The 18,634-nt window shown below is 38.8% G+C and overlaps 1 protein-coding gene across 1 annotated transcript in view; it reads right to left on the minus strand.

Moving 5' to 3' along the window:
* Positions 1-8,388, minus strand: part of LOC107395517 (zinc finger protein 91) — a 72,577-nt gene extending 64,189 nt beyond the window's left edge. Inside the window, exons 1-3 of the mRNA XM_070542380.1 lie at positions 8,079-8,388; positions 1,335-1,700; positions 228-1,175 (exon numbers count right to left, since the gene is read on the minus strand). Coding sequence (XP_070398481.1) covers positions 228-1,175; positions 1,335-1,700; positions 8,079-8,250 — 1,486 coding nt within the window. The 5' untranslated portion in view covers positions 8,251-8,388. The remainder of the gene's footprint in view (positions 1-227; positions 1,176-1,334; positions 1,701-8,078) is intronic.
* Between the last annotated feature and the right edge of the window lie 10,246 nt (positions 8,389-18,634).

The following is an 18,634-nucleotide window of genomic DNA, read 5'->3' on the forward strand; positions in this document are numbered from 1 at the left end:
CGTCCCCCCCCCCCCCCAAATTACGTCCATGCAGTCTAAAGTAAACACTTGGACACAGCAGCAGAACTTTCTCTGAATTACAAAAGCCCAAGAAGTTATGGAAATATTCCTAAAATTAAACATTCAAAAGAGGCTAATTTGATTTAATAACAAAACTGATATATAACTCAGCCCTACATCTCATCTGTGATGAGTTTTAATGTGATCAGTGAAGTTCCCAGTCTCTCATGTGAATGGCTTCTTACTTTTGTGAATTCTGATGTGCCTAGTCAAATGGTTTCTGCAAGCAAAAGATTTACTACATACTTTACACGAGTATGGTTTCTCACCTGTGTGGGTTCTGATGTGATCAGTCAAGGTACCACTCCGAGTAAAACATTTACCACAAGTTTTACATTTAAAAGGCTTTTCACCTGTGTGAGTTCTCATGTGAGTAGTCAGGTTACTACTCCTGGAGAAACCTTTGCAACAAGTTTCACATTTAAATGGTTTCTCACCTGTGTGACTTCTGACGTGCATAGTCAAGATTGAACTCCGAGAAAAACATTTTCCACAAGTCAAACATTTAAATGGCTTTTCACCGGTGTGAGTTCTAGTGTGATAATTCAACGTACCCACCTGAGAGAAACATTTCCCACAAGTTAAACATGTAAAGGGCTTTTTACCTGTGTGAGCTATCATGTGAACGGTTAATTCACAGTTGTAACTGTAGGATTTCCCGCAGATTTTACATGAAAATAATTTATTGCCTCTGTGAGCCCTCTTGTGCCTTTTTAGTTTCTGACTGTCGACACCGTCTCTGTGATCTTCGGTCTGTTGACGACTTTTATTTTGTGTCAGTTCTTCATTGCTGTTTGATTCGGAGTTTTCATTCCTGCATCCATCCTGACCTTGGTTCTCAGCTTCAGCAGAACTCTGACACAAGGGTTGGTTCCTGTTTTGTTCTGGTTCACAGCAGTCTGTATCTCCAGAAGGAGAAATCACCAATGAGGTAAGATTTTCCTCCTTCAAAATAAACTGTCCTTCCTGCTGATGGATACAAATTTCCTGCTGTTCCTCTTTGATCAGTGGAGGTTCTGGTTCCTTCTGGTCCAAACTGGTGGTGGTCTCCTGGTTAGAAAACTTCTGGTCAGTCAGAACCTTCTCCTTTTCCCAGGAATGATGCTGTGGAAGTTCTGGACAGGCGAAAAGACAAAAGAAAATGTTGATTAATCTGACAGATCTAAAGATAAGCAAAAATAATGAACCTTCAGATTTGCCGTTCCTTGAGGGACAAAAGCAAAGTGTTTGAAGCTTTTACACAAATCTAGTTTGTTTGCTTTAAACTGACTCACTGAAGTGGTGAATCCTTCCTTCCTGGTTTTGGATCTCAGCCGCAGGAGACAGTGAAGAAAGGAGCTGGTGTCTGTCTGGTTCTGGTTCATGGTGGTCACTTTGCTCATCAGCAGGAGTCACAAGGGAGGTAACCGTCTCCTGCTTCAGTACAAACTGCTCTTCATCCTGACTGATGCTGAACTCCTCTTGTTCTAGAATCTGCAAAGGTTCTGGATCATCCTGCTCCACTTTAATGTGTGGAGGTTCTGATCCATCCTGTAAAGGTTCTGGTTGTTCCTGGTCCAAACTGCAGCTCCTCTCCTTGTCCCAGAGCTGCTGGTCAGTCAGAAACCTCCTATCTCTCCTGCCATAATGGAGTGGGAGTTCTGGACAAATAACAGACCAAACAAAAAGCACACTTCACATTACTCATCTGATGCATCTGTAACGTAAGCCCACAGCCTGCTTCACCAGTGTGCCAAAGGTCAACTTTATGCTGTCCACCCATGACACCAGGAGGAAATAATAATTAAATATGTCCTGACTTGTCCGTGTCCTTATCGGGCCTACAACGCCAAGGTCCCGTCACAGGAGATGACTTTTCTCTTTTAATAAATATATCTTATCCTGTCTCATAAAATGATTTCCAAACTTTACAAGTTATTTACAGTCATATTCTGTTTAATCTACGAAGAATGTTTTATCTAAAGATTTATAATGTCTTGACTGCTTTCCGGTAATGAATGAATCAAAATAAATATTTATTGTTTCATTCCTTATTTCAGAATACACCAAATGAGCCTACTTGATGATTTAATAATCATTTATTATCAGTATAGTCTCATATTAATATTGGTATTAGGGCTGCACAATATATCGAAAAATTATTGTCATCGCGATAACAGGACGTGCGATAGGCCCATCGCAAAGCACGTCAAAAATGGCGATAAATGTTTGGTTCAACATTTCCATCCGTGTCATACATCAACTTTTTGTAAACCAGCTCTGTTTTTTACGCGGAAGTATTATTTGACCAATCAAATGTAGTCCTCCTGATAAGCGGCCAATCAGATGGGTCCGTTCACGTAATACGTCCGCCCCCTACGTAGACCCTTAGGATGAAAAGCAACACCCGAACTGAGTTAGCGGCGCCGTTCCCTTGTTCGTCATGCTGGCTCAGATTAACGAACGCACTTTGTGCTGAGGTTTCTGGATTCAGCGCTGCTTTCAAACGTGAACGTGAGTCCGCTCGATGTCGTTAATCATTTTTACCGGGATGACTCCGACACGTGCCAGTGAACCAACCCACCTACCTCCATGTCGCTAGTGTTCCACCAGGTGGTGATGTTAGCCCCAGGCTCCGGTTAGCTTCCAGCTGAAAGGCTACAGCACTCTCCTCCCAATCCCACCCTGCTAAAGAGGGCCTGGAAAAGTTCCCCCACACATCAAAGTGATTTTTCATTTATTAGCTTTTATAACCTTGTTAATCAGGATAGTTGATTTGCTGCTGCACATAAACTGTCAGTCAGAAGCTCTGCTAGCCAGTTATCTTAAGAGGAGCTAGTTCAATTTGTTAGCTTGTTATCAGAATCATAGTTGCAGTTTCATCATCTGAGCTGCTTTTTAAGATCTAGGTAAACTTGTTCAATTTGGGGTTAAAAACAAACGTTTTCACATATTTTCCATGTAGTTTTTTTTTTACCAGTTCCTCTTCTGAAAATGTAGACAATTGTTTTTCTCTTTCCCTCAGAAAATCTTAATATTCTCCTAGTTTGGCCCAGCACAGTTCACTTCCCAATAGCAGCAACAGACTTATATCATAACCACATAAGTGGAGAAAATGCTCCGTAGCAATGAGAGAGAACTTGCTGTTGCATTTAAGTGATGTTAACAATTATTTAACATTTAAACTTATTTTCAGATTTTTTTTTTATTTATTCAAAAAAAAAACCTGGTAAGGGATGTTTTTCTGTATTTGGAGCATCAGAAAAAGTTTTATGGTGAAGGTGATGTTTTAAAGTCACTGAGAAACTGCATGCATGCAGTTTGCTGTTTTGCTGCTAATATAGTAGCAGGTGCAGCTGCATATTTTTGCAATAAAAATGTTATGTTGTAATGGAATTCATGCATTAGTTTTTGTTTGCTTTGAACCCAGAGCAGACGTCACACGCCAGACGACATCAACACTGCATACTTTAGTGTTTGTTTATTTATCATGAGTAATATCGATATCGCAATATTAAGCACTGTTATCGAATATCTCAGGTTTTCCTAATATCGTGCAGCCCTATTATCGTCCATTTATCGTTATCGAGGTGAAATCCTCAATACATCGTGATATTGATTTTAAGCCATATCGCCCAGCCCTACACAATATTATTAATAACAAGTCTGGATGTGGTTTAGTCTGAGGTATAAAGCTCTGCCCTGGGCCTAAAACTCTGCAGACAGATTTAGTTTCTATAAACACCAACAACAAATAAATAACAGCAGCTGATTCCACTTTGTTCCTTAAATTGAGTCACGTAGTTTTGCATGTTCTGCACGCTCACAGGACTGGATATATAATCAATCAAATATAATATTATAATGTTGTGAACATCTATAGATACTGTATGTAATAATACAGTGGGGCAAAAAAGTATTTTGTCAGCCACCGATTGTGCAAGTTCTCCCACTTAAAATGATGACAGAGGTCAGTAATTTACATCATAGGTACACTTCAACTGCGAGAGACAGAATGTGAAATAAAATCCATGAATTCACATGGCAGGATTTTTAAAGAATTTATTTGTAAATCAGGGTGGAAAGTAAGTATTTGGTCACTTCAAACAAGGAAAATCTCTCGCTCTCACAGACCTGTAACGTCTTCTTTAAGAAGCTTTTCTGTCCTCCACTCGTTACCTGTATTAATGGCACCTGTTTGAACTCATTATCTGTATAAAAGACACCTGTCCACAGCCTCAAACAGTCAGACTCCAAACTCCACTATGGCCAAGACCAAAGAGCTTTCGAAGGACACCAGCAAAAGAATTGTAGACCTGCACCAGACTGGGAAGAGTGAATCTACAATAGGCAAGCAAATTGGTGTGAAAAAACCAACTGTGGGAGCAATTATCAGAAAAGGGAAGACATACAAGACCACTGATAATCTCCCTCGATCTGGGGCTCCATGCAAGATCTCATCCCGTGGGGTCAAAATGATCATGAGAATGGTGAGCAAGAATCCCAGAACCACACGGGGGGACCTGGTGAATGACCTGCAGAGAGCTGGGACCACAGTAACAAAGGTCACCATCAGTAACACACTACAACGGCAGGGAATCAAATCCTGCAGTGCCAGATGTGTTCCGCTGCTGAAGCCAGTGCATGTCCAGGCCCGTCTGAAGTTTGCCAGAGAGCACATGGATGATACAGCAGAGGATTGGGAGAATGTCATGTGGTCAGATGAAACCAAAGTAGAACTTTTTGGTATAAACTCAACTCGTCGTGTTTGGAGGAAGAAGAAAACTGAGTTGCATCCCAAGAACACCATACCTACTGTGAAGCATGGGGGTGGGAACATCATGCTTTGGGGCTGTTTTTCTGCTAAGGGGACAGGACGACTGATTCGTGTTAAGGAAAGAATGAATGGGGCCATGTATCGTGAGATTCTGAGCCAAATCCTCCTTCCATCAGTGAGAGCTTTGAAGATGAAACGTGGCTGGGTCTTCCAACACGACAATGATCCCAAACACACCGCCCGGGCAACAAAGGAGCGGCTCCGTGAGAAGCATTTGAAAGTCCTGGAGTGGCCTAGCCAGTCTCCAGACCTCAACCCCATAGAAAATCTGTGGAGAGTTGAAAGTCTGTGTTGCTCGGCGACAGCCCCAAAACATCACTGCTCTCGAGAAGATCTGCATGGAGGAATGGGCCAAAATACCAGCTACTGTGTGTGCAAACCTGATAAAGACCTATGGTAATCGTTTGACCTCTGTTATTGCCAACAAAGGTTATGTTATAAAGTATTGAGTTGAATTTTTGTTATTGACCAAATACTTATTTTCCACCCAGAATTACAAATAAATTCTTTAAAAATCCTGCCATGTGAATTCATGGATTTTTTTTTTCACATTCTGTCTCTCACAGTTGAAGTCAATCAAAGCTTTATTTATAAAGCGCCTTCCGCAACCCTGTCAGGAAGCCCAAAGCGCTGAACATGGTTCAGTTGAAGGTAAATAAATTGAATAAATCAAAAATAAAAGCAATTCAAATTACAAAATAGGTTAAACATTCTGGCACAGGACAAATGTGTAAAACACATGTGTACCTATGATGTAAATTACTGACCTCTGTCATCATTTTAAGTGGGAGAACTTGCACAATCGTGGCTGACTAAATACTTTTTTTGCCCCACTGTAAATGTATGTATGTAATAAATAGATATAAACAGTACAGGCCAAAAGTTTGGACACACCTTCTCATTCGATTTGTTGTCTTTATTTTCATGACCATTTACGTTGGTAGATTCTCACTGAAGGCATCAAAACTATGAATGAACGCATGTGGAGTTATGTACTTAACCAAAAAAGGTGAAAACCTGAGATATTCGATAACAGTGCTTAATATTGCGATATCGATATTACTCACGATAAATGAACAAATACTAAAGTATGCAGTGTTGATGTCGTCTGGCGTGTGACGTCTGCTCTGGGTTCAAAGCTAACGAAAACTAATGCATGAATTCCATTACAACATAATATTTTTATTGCAAAAATATGCAGCTGCACCTGCTACTGTATTAGCAGCTGCACCTGCTACTGTATTAGCAGCAAAACAACAAACTGCATGCACGCAGTTTCTCAGTGACTTTAAAACATCACCTCCACCATAAAACTTTTTCTGATGCTCCAAATACAGAAAAACATCCCTTACCAGGTTTTTTTTTTTGGATAAATAAAAAAATCTGAAAATAATTTTAAATGTTAAATAATTGTTAACATCACTTAAATGCAACAGCAAATTCTCTCATTGCTACTGAACATTTTCTCCACTTATGTGGTTATGATATAAGGCTGTTGCTGCTATTGGGAAGTGATCTGTGCCGGGCCAAACAAGGAGAATATTAAGATTTTCTGAGGGAAAGAGAAAAACAATTGTCTACATTTCAGAAGAGGAACTGGCAAAAAAAAACTACATGGAAAATATGTGAAAACGTTTGTTTTTAACCCCAAATTGAACAAGTTTACCTAGATCTTAAAAAGCAGCTCTGCTCAGATGATGAAACTGCAACTATGATTCTGATAACAAGCTAACAAATTGAACTAGCTCCTCTAAGATAACCGGCTAGCAGAGTTTCTGACTGACAGTTTATGTGCAGCAGCAAATCAACTATCCTGATTAACAAGGTTATAAAAGCTAATAAATGAAAAATCACTTTGATGTGTGGGGGAACTTTTCCAGGCCCTCTTTAGCAGGGTGGGACTGGGAGGAGAGTGCTGTAGCCTTTTAGCTGGAAGCTAACCGGAGCCTGGGGCTAACGGTGGGTTGGTTCACCGGCACGTGTCGGAGTCAGCCCGGTTATTATCAGCTGCTTAACAACACCGAGCGGGCTCACGTTCACGTTTGAAAGCAGCGCTGATTCCAGAAACCTCAGCACAAAGTGCATTCGTTAGTCTGAGCCAGCATGACGAACAAGGGAAGCAAGCGGCAGCGGAAAGCGGCGGAGTGGAGATAGTGGAATTTTGGGGTAAGGGTCTATGTAGGGGGCGGGCGTATTACGTGAATGGACCCATCTGATTGGCCGCATATCAGAAGGGCTACATTTGATTGGTCAAATAATACTTCCGCATAAAAAACAGAGCTGGTTTACAAAAAGTTGATGTATGACACGGAGGGAAATGTTTGAACCAAACATTTATCGCCGTTTTTGACGTGCTTTGCGATGGGCCTATCGCACGTCCTGTTATCGCGATGACGATAATTTTTCGATATATTGTGCAGCCCTAGACGATAACTACAAAAGTTGTCCACTAGATGGGGCTGTCACATGTATTATATTGAGTTACATTTTTACATGACTCAAGGTGGTACAGCTTCTTAAAGGGACATGAACATTGCCAACATACACACATCTTTTCATTTTTTTTATTATCAAATTAACTGACATGGAGAAAATGATCTCGATACGAGTCAGAAATGTCTATAACTCTACATTTTCGATATTTTTTCTTTCACTCAAATTTTTTTTATCTTTCATCTGTTTATGAAATTTTATAGTTTTATGACTTTATTTTTTCTCATGTTAATCTGATTCTGTTTTGAGAGCATTTTTGATTTTATGATGTTAATCTATTTATGATTTTATAACTTTGTTTCGTTTTGTTTTGATCCATGTGAAGCACTTTGGGATTATATGTCTGTGATAAGTGCTAAATAAATAAAATGTACTTACTTACTATTGCCCAGCCCTAATATTGTGTATTATTTACACCAATTAGAAAATTCATTAATGTTCACAGACATCCAAACCTTATAATAAAATGAGTAATAAAATAATAATTAACACTGTTTCTCCTTTTAAAGACTAGTTATCTGGGAACACTTTCTAATACTTGATATTGTCCAGCTGAAGCAGACATCTGCTTATTTCTATCAGAGCTGAGCTGTGGGAGAAAATATTCAGGCTAATTTAATCTTATTTACCGTCACCGGTGGGTTTAGTGCATTCACTTAAACTTAATTATAAAATTATAAATAACACGAATCCCGCTGCTGTTTCATACCTATTCTGTGTACGTTGATCTGTGGTTTCCAGCTGATCTCCAGCAGTCTGCGCTGACGATCGATCTCTTCCTCGTAGCGGACGATGGTTTGTTCAAACTCGGAGAATATTTCTGCAGCAGCAGCAGTTAGCCGCTCTCTGATAAACTCTCTCAGAGACTGAGCTGAAGACATTGTTGCTGCAGAGCCTCAGAGGTTCACTTCACACAACCACACAACAAGCTAACGCTGCTAACGAGCAACAAGCTAACGCTGGCTTCCAGTTTTTTTCTTGCATCCGGTAACAATTTCATCGTACACCAGCGTAAGGGTGCATTACCGCCACCTGCTGGACTGAAGTCAGGAAAAGGTAATGAACAGCCTGTTCCAGCCATAGAATATATTAGCTAGATGACCTAACTGGGAGTATTTAAAAAAATTATTATTAATTTTTTCATTGTACAAATTAACAAATACAGCGCATATCATACAAATCAACAAATATGAATAAGTATAGGTGGTTAAGAACAAAGCAGCCATCGAAGAACAACAGAAAAGAACAGTATAGGTCAGATATAACATAAAGCAGCATACAAGTACATTAAATGACCTTCCCTATAAAGTAACAGAAAAAAAGAAAAACCCTAATGGGAAAGTCGACAACGTCCTTGCACGACGGCCATCTTACTTCAGACAGCTAATCGTTCTCTAGCTGAGGCTCAAATAAAAATACTTATAATTCGATGAAATATAAACAGATTTACAAAAGGTTTGCCTTTTTGCAAACCGTATGATACATAGACTTGACGCATGATACTTACACATGTTGAAATTCCAGCTCTTACTTTTGAAACACGACATAATTGTGAACAATGTGTCCCAGCTAAGCTATTTTACGCGTTAGGTTGAAAGAGAGACCACAATCAATATTTTTTATAGGGTTTGTATGGTTCAACGAAACTAAGAAGTGTACGTAAACCTAATGTTTGTCTAAATGGCTGTATTGGTGGATGTTTTAGTGTTTATTAGCCGTGAGGGATCTAGCTAGCCCCTGACTGCATTACGCAGATCGGGGCGGGGCGCAACGTGGGTGGAGTCAAACGGTTTGACTACGCCCACCGCGCGGGCGCCATGTTGAAAAAACCCATATAGAGGCCGGTCACCATTTTAGATAGGTCTCCTTCGCACCCATTGTATTCATTTCTACAGAGGAACGTGCTAACTAAAAAACACATTTAATGAAGCTGTTTCACAAAATCAGACATGGTATGGCATGATAATTAAAATATAAGCATTATTAAACTAAATAAAATAAAATATAAAAATCTATCGGTTAGAATTTAAGTTAGACGTAACGTGGGCGGAGTTAAAGAGCAAGTAACGTCTAAATTAACTTTTTTTTGCTGATGAACTTCATAAATGAGTGTCTAATAGTGTTTTAAATGTGTGTATTCATTATTTTAGCATTTTAGTGCATTTTCGTTAAAAATTAAACATTCTGCCTAAATACCACAGTATAGCACCACCTCCAGCTTAAAACATAGAATTTGATTAATTTTGAATAAATTTTAGCCAATGGCTAAAGAGTAAGATACTATGTAATCCAGTAGAGTACTACGTAGCAGCTCTGTGTCAAAGTTATAAAAGCAACGAGCATCTCGGCCACGCCTTGTGGCGAGTTGGGAGTTGGATTTGCAAGCGAGTGTAGGAGGTTAGCCGTAGTTCAGCATTAGCATATAGCATTAGCATATCCTAGTCATTAGCGTAGCTTTTAGTGTTATACATACATATTTAGTGTTAGCTTGGCTGTTGGATAGTGTAGTTTAGTTAGTGTTTGGCTTTTAGTGTAATTAGAAAAGTTGTTCGGGTTAAGTGCTCCATATCGTGTTAGTATGGTGAGAAGGTGTAGTGTAGTGTGGTTGCGGTGGCTCTGTGGGGTTGCACTCCTTTCCGCTGGACTTAGAAATTAGGCGCTAGTGGTTGCGCGCAATCAGTCTCTGGAAAACATTCAGCTCCCGCCTGGTGCTGTAGTTTGCAACCAGCATTTTACCCGCAATTCTGCACACCCTTACGAAAAAGAAGTATACTTTAAGTATATAATTTCAAGTATACTTAAGTGTACAGAAGTTTATTTGCATACTTGTTCTTAAAGTTTACTTAGAAGTATACTCCTTGGGACTAAATTGGGCCACTAAAAGTATACTTGAAGTATACTGCAAGTATACTTCAAAGTAATAATTTAAGTTTATTTGTAGTGTACTTCTGATATAATTGAGTAAACTTTTCTCTTTGAAAGTATACTTAAAGTAACCTCACAAGTGTACTTGGGAGTGTACTTCAGATATAATTGAGTATACTTTTCTCCTTGAAAGTATACTTATAAGTTTACTTGTAGTGTACTTCTGATATAATTGAGTATACTTTTCTCCTTGGAAGTGTACTTAAAAGTAACAATATAAGTTTACTTGTAGTGTACTCCTGATATAGTTGAGTATACTTTCCTCCTTGAAAGTATACTTATAAGTTTACTTGTAGCGTACTTCTGATATAATTGAGTGTACTTTTCTCTTTGAAAGTATACTTAAAGTAACCTCACAAGTGTACTTGAGTGTACTTCAGATATAATTGAGTATACTTTTCTCCTTGAAAGTATACTTATAAGTTTACTTGTAGTGTACTTCTGATATAATTGAGTATACTTTTCTCCTTGGAAGTATACTTAAAAGTTTACTTGTAGTGTACTTCTGATATAATCGAGTATACTTTTCTCCTTGGAAGTATACTTAAAAGTAACAATATAAGTTTACTTGTAGTGTACTCTTGATGTAGTTGAGTATACTTTTCTCATTGAAAGTATACTTAAAAGTAACAGTATAAGTTTACTTCTAATAAAATTGAGTAAACTTTTGCCCTTGAAAGTATACTTAAAAATAAACTTTAAGTAACATTATAAGTTTACTTGTAGTGTACTTATGAAATAATTGAGTATACTTTTCTCTTTGAATGTATACTTAAAATTATACTTAAAGTAATAATATATGTTTACTTGTAGTGTACTTCTTATATAATTGAGTATACTTACAGTTTTGAAAGTATACTTTACAGTAAACTTGACGTAATATTCTTTTAGTACATTTAAGTATCTCTATTTTTTCTATAAACACATACTGCAAGTAACATTTAACATCTGCTATTTGCTTACTACCAATACATTTACTTTCCACTATTTACTGATACTTCGTCTTTATGCAGAGAAAAAAAGTAAATAAAATAGCTAAGTCATTTTGTTTAAATTTATTAAACAGAGAGAATTAGAACAGAACAAAAACAGACCTGTTTACCAGGATTAATCAAAGATGAGAACGCAAACTGTTCTGAACATGACGCGTTAATTCTGTCCATTTTGAAAGACTTTTTAAAAATGCCATTAAAAAATCAGTCCATTTTATGGATCCACTTGCTTGGTTGTTGATGCCTTTTTGAAGTTTTCGTTGTTGCATTTCTTTCGTGTTATTTTTCTTACATCTTGAACGCGCAGAGATGGAAACTTCAACTGAGCATGCCCTGTGAACACACAAAGCAAAAAAATGAACACTTGAACTGTTAGGTGAACTCTGACACCACAAAATCTTTACAGTTCGTACACTGTAAACCCGAATAAGTAGGCAGAACTCAAAAAATGTAAGGCAATCAGTTGCCTCATATTTTCTGAGTTTATAAACTCAGATATTTGAGTATATCAGACCATAAATAAACTTAAATATTTGGAGTTTATATTAAATATATTTTCAAATTATGATCAAATTAAAGTTACTGATTAAGCCAACTCAAACAGAAAATAAAACAAAATTTGAAAGAAACAATTACAAACGCACACTTTTGAAAACTGGACAACAGCAGTGTGTAGTCTTTCTTTGAGTAGGTGGTTTAAAGCGACATCAGGATGCACATCAATTCAACATTAACAAAATATGAATTACACTAACCACTATCAAGTAAGTCAGTGAGTACTTTATGCCATTTGGCATAAAACTAGTTGAGTATTGAATCGGATTAGCCTATGGGCTAATCCGATTCAATTATTCACTCTAAACTAAAGCCACAAATGGAGTTGCCAGACTCAGAACGGCTGGACGAACAGAGAAAAGGTAAAACTCAACTGTTCCTCCCACTGTCTTTATGGGTGACCCTGCGAGGAAAGTTGACCATTGAGCAGGGTTGATGGTTTATCCCTTGAGGTCCACGTGACGGGGTGAGGAGTGAGCACCACCTCACCCCTGCCACGTGGACCTCAAGGGATAAACCATCAACCCTGCTCAATGGTCAACTTTCCTCGCGGGGTCCTACCCATTAGGACAGTGGGAGGGTTAACTCAAGGAGAAGTGGAAAATGAACATATTTGCCCAAATGGTGGTGTGTTACTTTAACATCAACAATTAAAGAGCAGACAAATAGTAAATTACATTGTGGATGTGGACAATGCTCTAACAGAGTGAGCCATCTGAATCCACCACTCTTTCAGATTTTGAGTTACACATGTAACATCAGGTCATTTTTGACTCTGCAGCGTGGGTGATAGTTTAGACTCATCAAGACCAAGTAAGATTTTCTGCGTGAACTCAAATGTGTTGGTCAGTCCCTTCGGATAATCTAGATGTAAGGCATAGATGAGGCCGAACATTACCAGGAAGGCATCAGGAAGGCTGGAGAGGTTGACAATCACATCACCCTCTAGGATAACAGATTCTCACTGGGTCGTACGTAACTGGACTCTAGGCATCATCGGTGATGGTTGTCAGGAGGACAACTGCTGCATCCCTGAGGTCCGGCTCATTGGTATCATCCTTACAAAAATGAAAGGGAGATCATACACTAATCACATCTGAACTGAAACTCTGACTGTGGACATTTTTATTTCAGTAGATTTTCATGTAAATAACAATAAATGCAGTCTGATAGACTCCTGTTTAGGGCTGGGCAACATGTCAAAGATTTATCGTTATCAAATTTCTTGTCTCTCATCCAGATAATTTTTCCCATGTCAATAAATTTGATAATAAAAAAATGAAAAGATGTGTAAGTTGGCCACATTTATGTCCCTTTAAGAAGCTGTAGCACCTTGAGTCATGTAAAATTTTAGTCATTGTAATACACGAGACAGCCCCATCTAGTGGACAAATATTGTTGCTACGCATTCCTGTAGTTATCGTCTACTTATCGTTATCGAGGTGAGATCTTCAATATATGGTGATATTGATTTTAGGCCATATCGCCCAGCCCTACTCCCGTTCATTCTGTTGCTTTGTGCTCTCATTTACGAATAAAGTGAGATGGCTTCCGTGTGTGCCAGTGTTACGCTAATGAAAGCTGCTTGAATTCTTTGCAGTGATTGTTGATTTTTCTCAGTGCCTTAAAGCCTGCCACACATGAGGGCCATCTGCTGAGCAAACGGCCTCGAATGACCGCTTGCTCAGCAGATACCTCGCCATGTGCGCCTGATTTTCACAGAGTTTTCCGCCTCACGAGACGCTGAGGTGAATATCTGACCAGTTAAGATATTTTTCGCCTCACAGGGGTAAAAACTCGCCGTGTGCGCATTACCGAGCTGCTGGTTGAGCTGAAATATTCTAGTGGCCAACCAAAGCACGTTCTCCGCTCACATGACCCCAAGATGGCAGCCCCCTGTCTGCATGTCAGAAAAGAAACAACACAGAGACAGAGCTGGAAACGGAGGAAATGCCTATCCTTTTTTGTTGATGAAACGTCGCCGCCACCGGCATTTCAAGGTTGGGAAAATATGGTTACAGTAGCTGGAAAGATGGACCAGGCAAGGAGTTTATGCCAATTTACTCCAAGAGATGCACCTGGAAGACCCAGAATCCTTCCGAAAGGGTAATGGAAACAGTGGGCCCATCGATCCACAAGGTACCGTTTTGTTTATTTTTCAGACACGCAGACAAGGCAAGGGGCTGCATCTGAATACATCTTGGGGTCATGTGAGCGGAGAAAGTGCTTTGATTGGCCACTAGAATATTTCAGCTCAGCCAGCAGCTCAGTAGTGCACACACAGCGAGTTTTTACCCCTGTGAGGCAGAAAATATCTAACTGGTCAGATATTCACCTCAGCGTCTCGTGAGGCGGAAAACTCAGTGAAAATCAGGCGCACATGGCGAGCAATCTGCTGAGCAAACAGTCCTTCGAGGCCGTTTGCTCAGCTGATTGCTCTCTTGTGTGGCAGGCTTAAACATCTTGCCAAAGGTTTGTAGTTGAAACAATGGCACATTTTCCAAAATGTTCATGTGCGTTGTCCTTGTGTTGTCTTTATGCATAAATAAATAGAATGATTTGTTCAAATTTACAATACTGGGACTTACCACACGTCCTCAAAAATCCAGAGGTTTCCTCACGTAGATAGACAGGAAGGGCATGGAGAACAGTGGTACGCCTTGTGTGGACATCATGTAATTCCTAAGAAGATTATTAAGAGTGTAAATACTGTCAAGTTTTTACTTAATGCTAAACTGCTCTGACCAATTTTCCAAGACAGTGATATCTGCATCTAAATCCAATGATAAACTGCTGAATTCAAAAGTTAATTTGAAGTGTTTAACATTACATAATACGGAGGGGTATTAGGGCAACTGAAGAAGAAAAAATTCTTAAAATAAATAAAGTCAGAACTCTGACATTTATCTCAGTATTCAATTGTTTCCTTCAGTGGCCCTAATACTGCCTTATTGCCTAAGAGTATTAGAGTCACTGAAGAAAAAGAAAAGAATTGAGAAAAAAAGTCAGATAATTTCAAAATTCTGGGATTAAAGTCAGAATTCTGACTTTTTTCATGAACCTAAAACCAAACAAACAAAAAACTATTTAGGATTTTTTTTGTTAAAAAAAAATCAAAACAAACGAACAAAAAAAAAAAAGCCTGAATTTTAAGATTTAAGTCAGAATTCTGATCCCCCCTCATAATCTTCCCCAATTTCCCTTTTTTTTGTTTTAGGTACCAGTCAGAACTCTGAGATTAAACTCAGATTTATGACTTATTTTCTCAGAATTCTACATTTTTTTCCATCAGTGGCTCTAATACTCATAGCATAAAGGCATTACCTGTAAATTGTATATTCACCAGTTTTAAAAGACAAATCTGTATTAGGGCTGTCGCGGTAACCGCAAGAAGAAAATATTGCGATATTAAGAAACCCACCGCGCTGCAGGACGTGCCACCGCCATTACCGCACTTGATTAAATCTCGCGACAGCGCATGCTGAGAGGTAAAGTCCGTGCTGATTGAGGAGATAGTACACATGGAAGATGGAGGGAGCGGTGTCAGTGCGTCAGCTGCAGCCCAGCCAGAGACCTTGGAGCAGGCAGTGCTGCCACCAGCGGCAAAGAAAAAAACGCTTGTAGACCTGCTGAAGTCACGGACAAGCACGTCATCTGTAACCGTCCCGAAGAGAGTTAGAGCCGAGCTGGAGCTCACTTGCTACCTGCAGGAGGAACCCATTGACCCTAATGAAAACCCTCTGACATGGTGGCGCAACAAACATGGGAGATTTCTATTGCTCTCCAAAGTCGCACGTAAGTACATGTGTATTTGCGCAACAAGCGCACCATCCGAGAGGGTTTTTAGTGTCGCTGGAAATGTTGGCACCCCTCTCAAACCGCATAAGGTTAACATGCTGGTTTTCCTTGCGCATAACAAGGACATGACCGAGTTATGTTATTCTTGTGTGTGAAAGTGAAATGACAGTGCCTAGGACATCTCATTTTGTATACTTTATTTTAAACTACAAAACAAAACGGGCACTTTTTTATTTCTGTTATATGTGCAGCCAAATTTGCATTTCAAAGATAAACCTCCTGAATGTTGTTTTTAAGTTCAGTCAGAAAATGCCGTAACTGCCCTTCGATCTGCATTCAATAGTGTTAAAAATGGCCATGTATTTTTTCTAACATTTTTTAAATATGTAAGCACAATGTTTCAAAGGAAATATTGACATGAGTTTAGTAATCAACAAACAAATTTGCTAAGTACATAAATAAAAACGGGGTGCAATAATATCGCATACCGCAATATTGAGCTGCCCTGACTCACCGCAGGGGGAATTCCTCAACCGCGACAGCCCTAATCTGTATACATATACATACATACATACATATATAGTCATGTTATTTAGGATGCGCCATCAAAAATGCAGATTGTGAGAATTACTCACCAGTGGTCTCACTTGTATGAACCTCTTGGGGGTCAACAGCAGCATGCCATCAATCTTGTGTGCAGAGAGTGGGGTTGGATCATTGAAGTCTGACTGCAGATTCATAGACAGGCTTCCCGATGTGGCTGACAGCTCATAGGAATGCACATCTACACCAGGAAGCATAATCAGTAGAGAAAACAAACATTGTGAATCACAAGGTAGATCTCTGTTAGTCTGCAAAATTTAGGCAGTCCTCCACTATATATGAAGCTAAATCATCTAAATTATATATATATATATATGTGTGTGTGTGTGTGTGTGAGGAGATTCAAGTGTAATTTGACTTATCCACACAAAGCTAAAAACATAACATTTAAAGAAAATAATCTGGAGTAACAGTGTACAGTAAGGACAAATTTACAACACTAAAATACTGTGAAATTAATAGAAACAGCGTTCTGCATTCAAGATATGTGCAACTGAGCACTATTTAATTTGATGATAAAAACATTAACAAAATTTGTATGTCTATGCGTGTATTAAATAAAACTTTTCACAAAAACTGACAAACTCCCGCGAGCTAACTGAACGTACCGTTTTTTTTTTGTCCTCAGAACATCACCTTTTAAAACAACTATGGAGGGGACAAAAATGGAGGGAAGGAGGGAACATAGCATCGAGATCAGCACCGCTTCGTCTCTTGCGGTCACAATCCTCTTCTACGGTTAAAAAACCAGGCTGCTTGCAAAGCTATCGCACGGGTGCTACGGGGAAATAGTTTACAACACAGACTGATTTTTTCATCGCTGTACAAGAGACCACTGCTCATTTACTTTTAATAAGTGGACGTTTAAGTTTGACTTGGTGGCGCTGAACTCCCGCTTTTATTTTTTTCTCAGAACGTCACGTTTAAAAAATTACGATGGAGGGGACAAAAATGGAGGGAATAAGTCTCTAGAAGTCTAATAAAAAAGTATCTAAAGTAATGCTAACCTTTAATAATGAGATAGCGCTGCTCATTTAATTTAATAAACGGACTTTAGTCGCACACAAAGTTAATAACACAGCTAACTCATGCAATGACTTAGCATATTAGCTTGCTACGTGGCCAACATTACTCACCATGTCCGTCTTAAAAACATTTACAACATTTAAGCAACTTTTATGGCGGCTACTTACATTTAGCTCAGTGGTGCAGAACGAGTGACTGTCAAGTGCAGATGCAGAACAGAAGCGCGACCTCCGACGGTTAATGCGACCTCCGACGGTTAATGCACCTCCGACCCTCGCTCTTCTTCTCCGTCTGCTGAGAAGCTTCGCCTTCGAGAGCTGACTAAGCAAATGCTACAAAATAAAAGCACTTCCTGTGCGTGTAATTTCACAATAATTCGTAATTTCATGCTTAATATGTTATTTAGGACAGACAGACAGAGTAGTTATTTCAAAATAAGGCAAAGTTTCAAGCAAGGACAAACTTAATATGGAGGAAGTGATTATGTTAAACAAAAAGGACATGTCAAAAAGGACTGATTTCAAAATATATAAAGCTTTACAACAGGATTTGATTAAGAATATAGATATTAAAGAAAAATGGGAACTGGAAGTGAACATAATGATAACAGATGAGGAATGGGAGGAAACACTTGAAGCAGGCCATTAACTAATAGTCCGTCTTGGAGGGAATTTGAATGGAAGGTGAAGATGCATGCTTTAAAACTCCACTTATCATGTCTAAATAGTAATGTTCCAAATTTATGTTGGAGAAAATGCGGGCTAGTGGGAGACTTTTCACATATACTTTTGGACTGCCCTAAATTCATACCATTCTGGGAAGGTGTTAGGGAGAAATTGAAAGAACCTTGAAGGTGAAATTACAATTTAAGTTAAAATGGTTTGTACTGGGAATGCTGTACCAAAAATCACACACACATAATGGAGACATACGTAATCAGAATTCTGCTTATGACTGCCAAGAAGTGTATTGCAGTTTTATGGCTGGACACAGAACCCCCAAGGGTGGCACAGTGAAGAGACAGAGTTAGACAGGTCTACAAAATGGAACAAATTAATGCAAGACTGGGACTAGGGAAATTTGTAAAAATTTGGGAACCAATAAAACAAATGTTAGAAAGATACTCTCATGTGAAAATTATTATTATTAATTTTTATTTTTATTTATTTATGTATTTTTGTCTTTTGGGTGAGTTATTTAGCTAGATCAAAGTAAAATGTAGAATGTAGTAGAGAGCAGATACGATGAATACAGAGAAAGCTTGTCAGAACTATATGTAATGATTGGTGACTTGGTTAAGTTGGATAGATCTTATGGCCACAAGGAAATTCAAACTTTGTTCAGGGAAACACCGCCCTGGAGAAGG

The sequence above is a fragment of the Nothobranchius furzeri genome, chromosome 2 (genome assembly GCF_043380555.1).
Source record: "Nothobranchius furzeri strain GRZ-AD chromosome 2, NfurGRZ-RIMD1, whole genome shotgun sequence".
NCBI classification, from domain to species: Eukaryota; Metazoa; Chordata; class Actinopteri; order Cyprinodontiformes; family Nothobranchiidae; genus Nothobranchius; species Nothobranchius furzeri.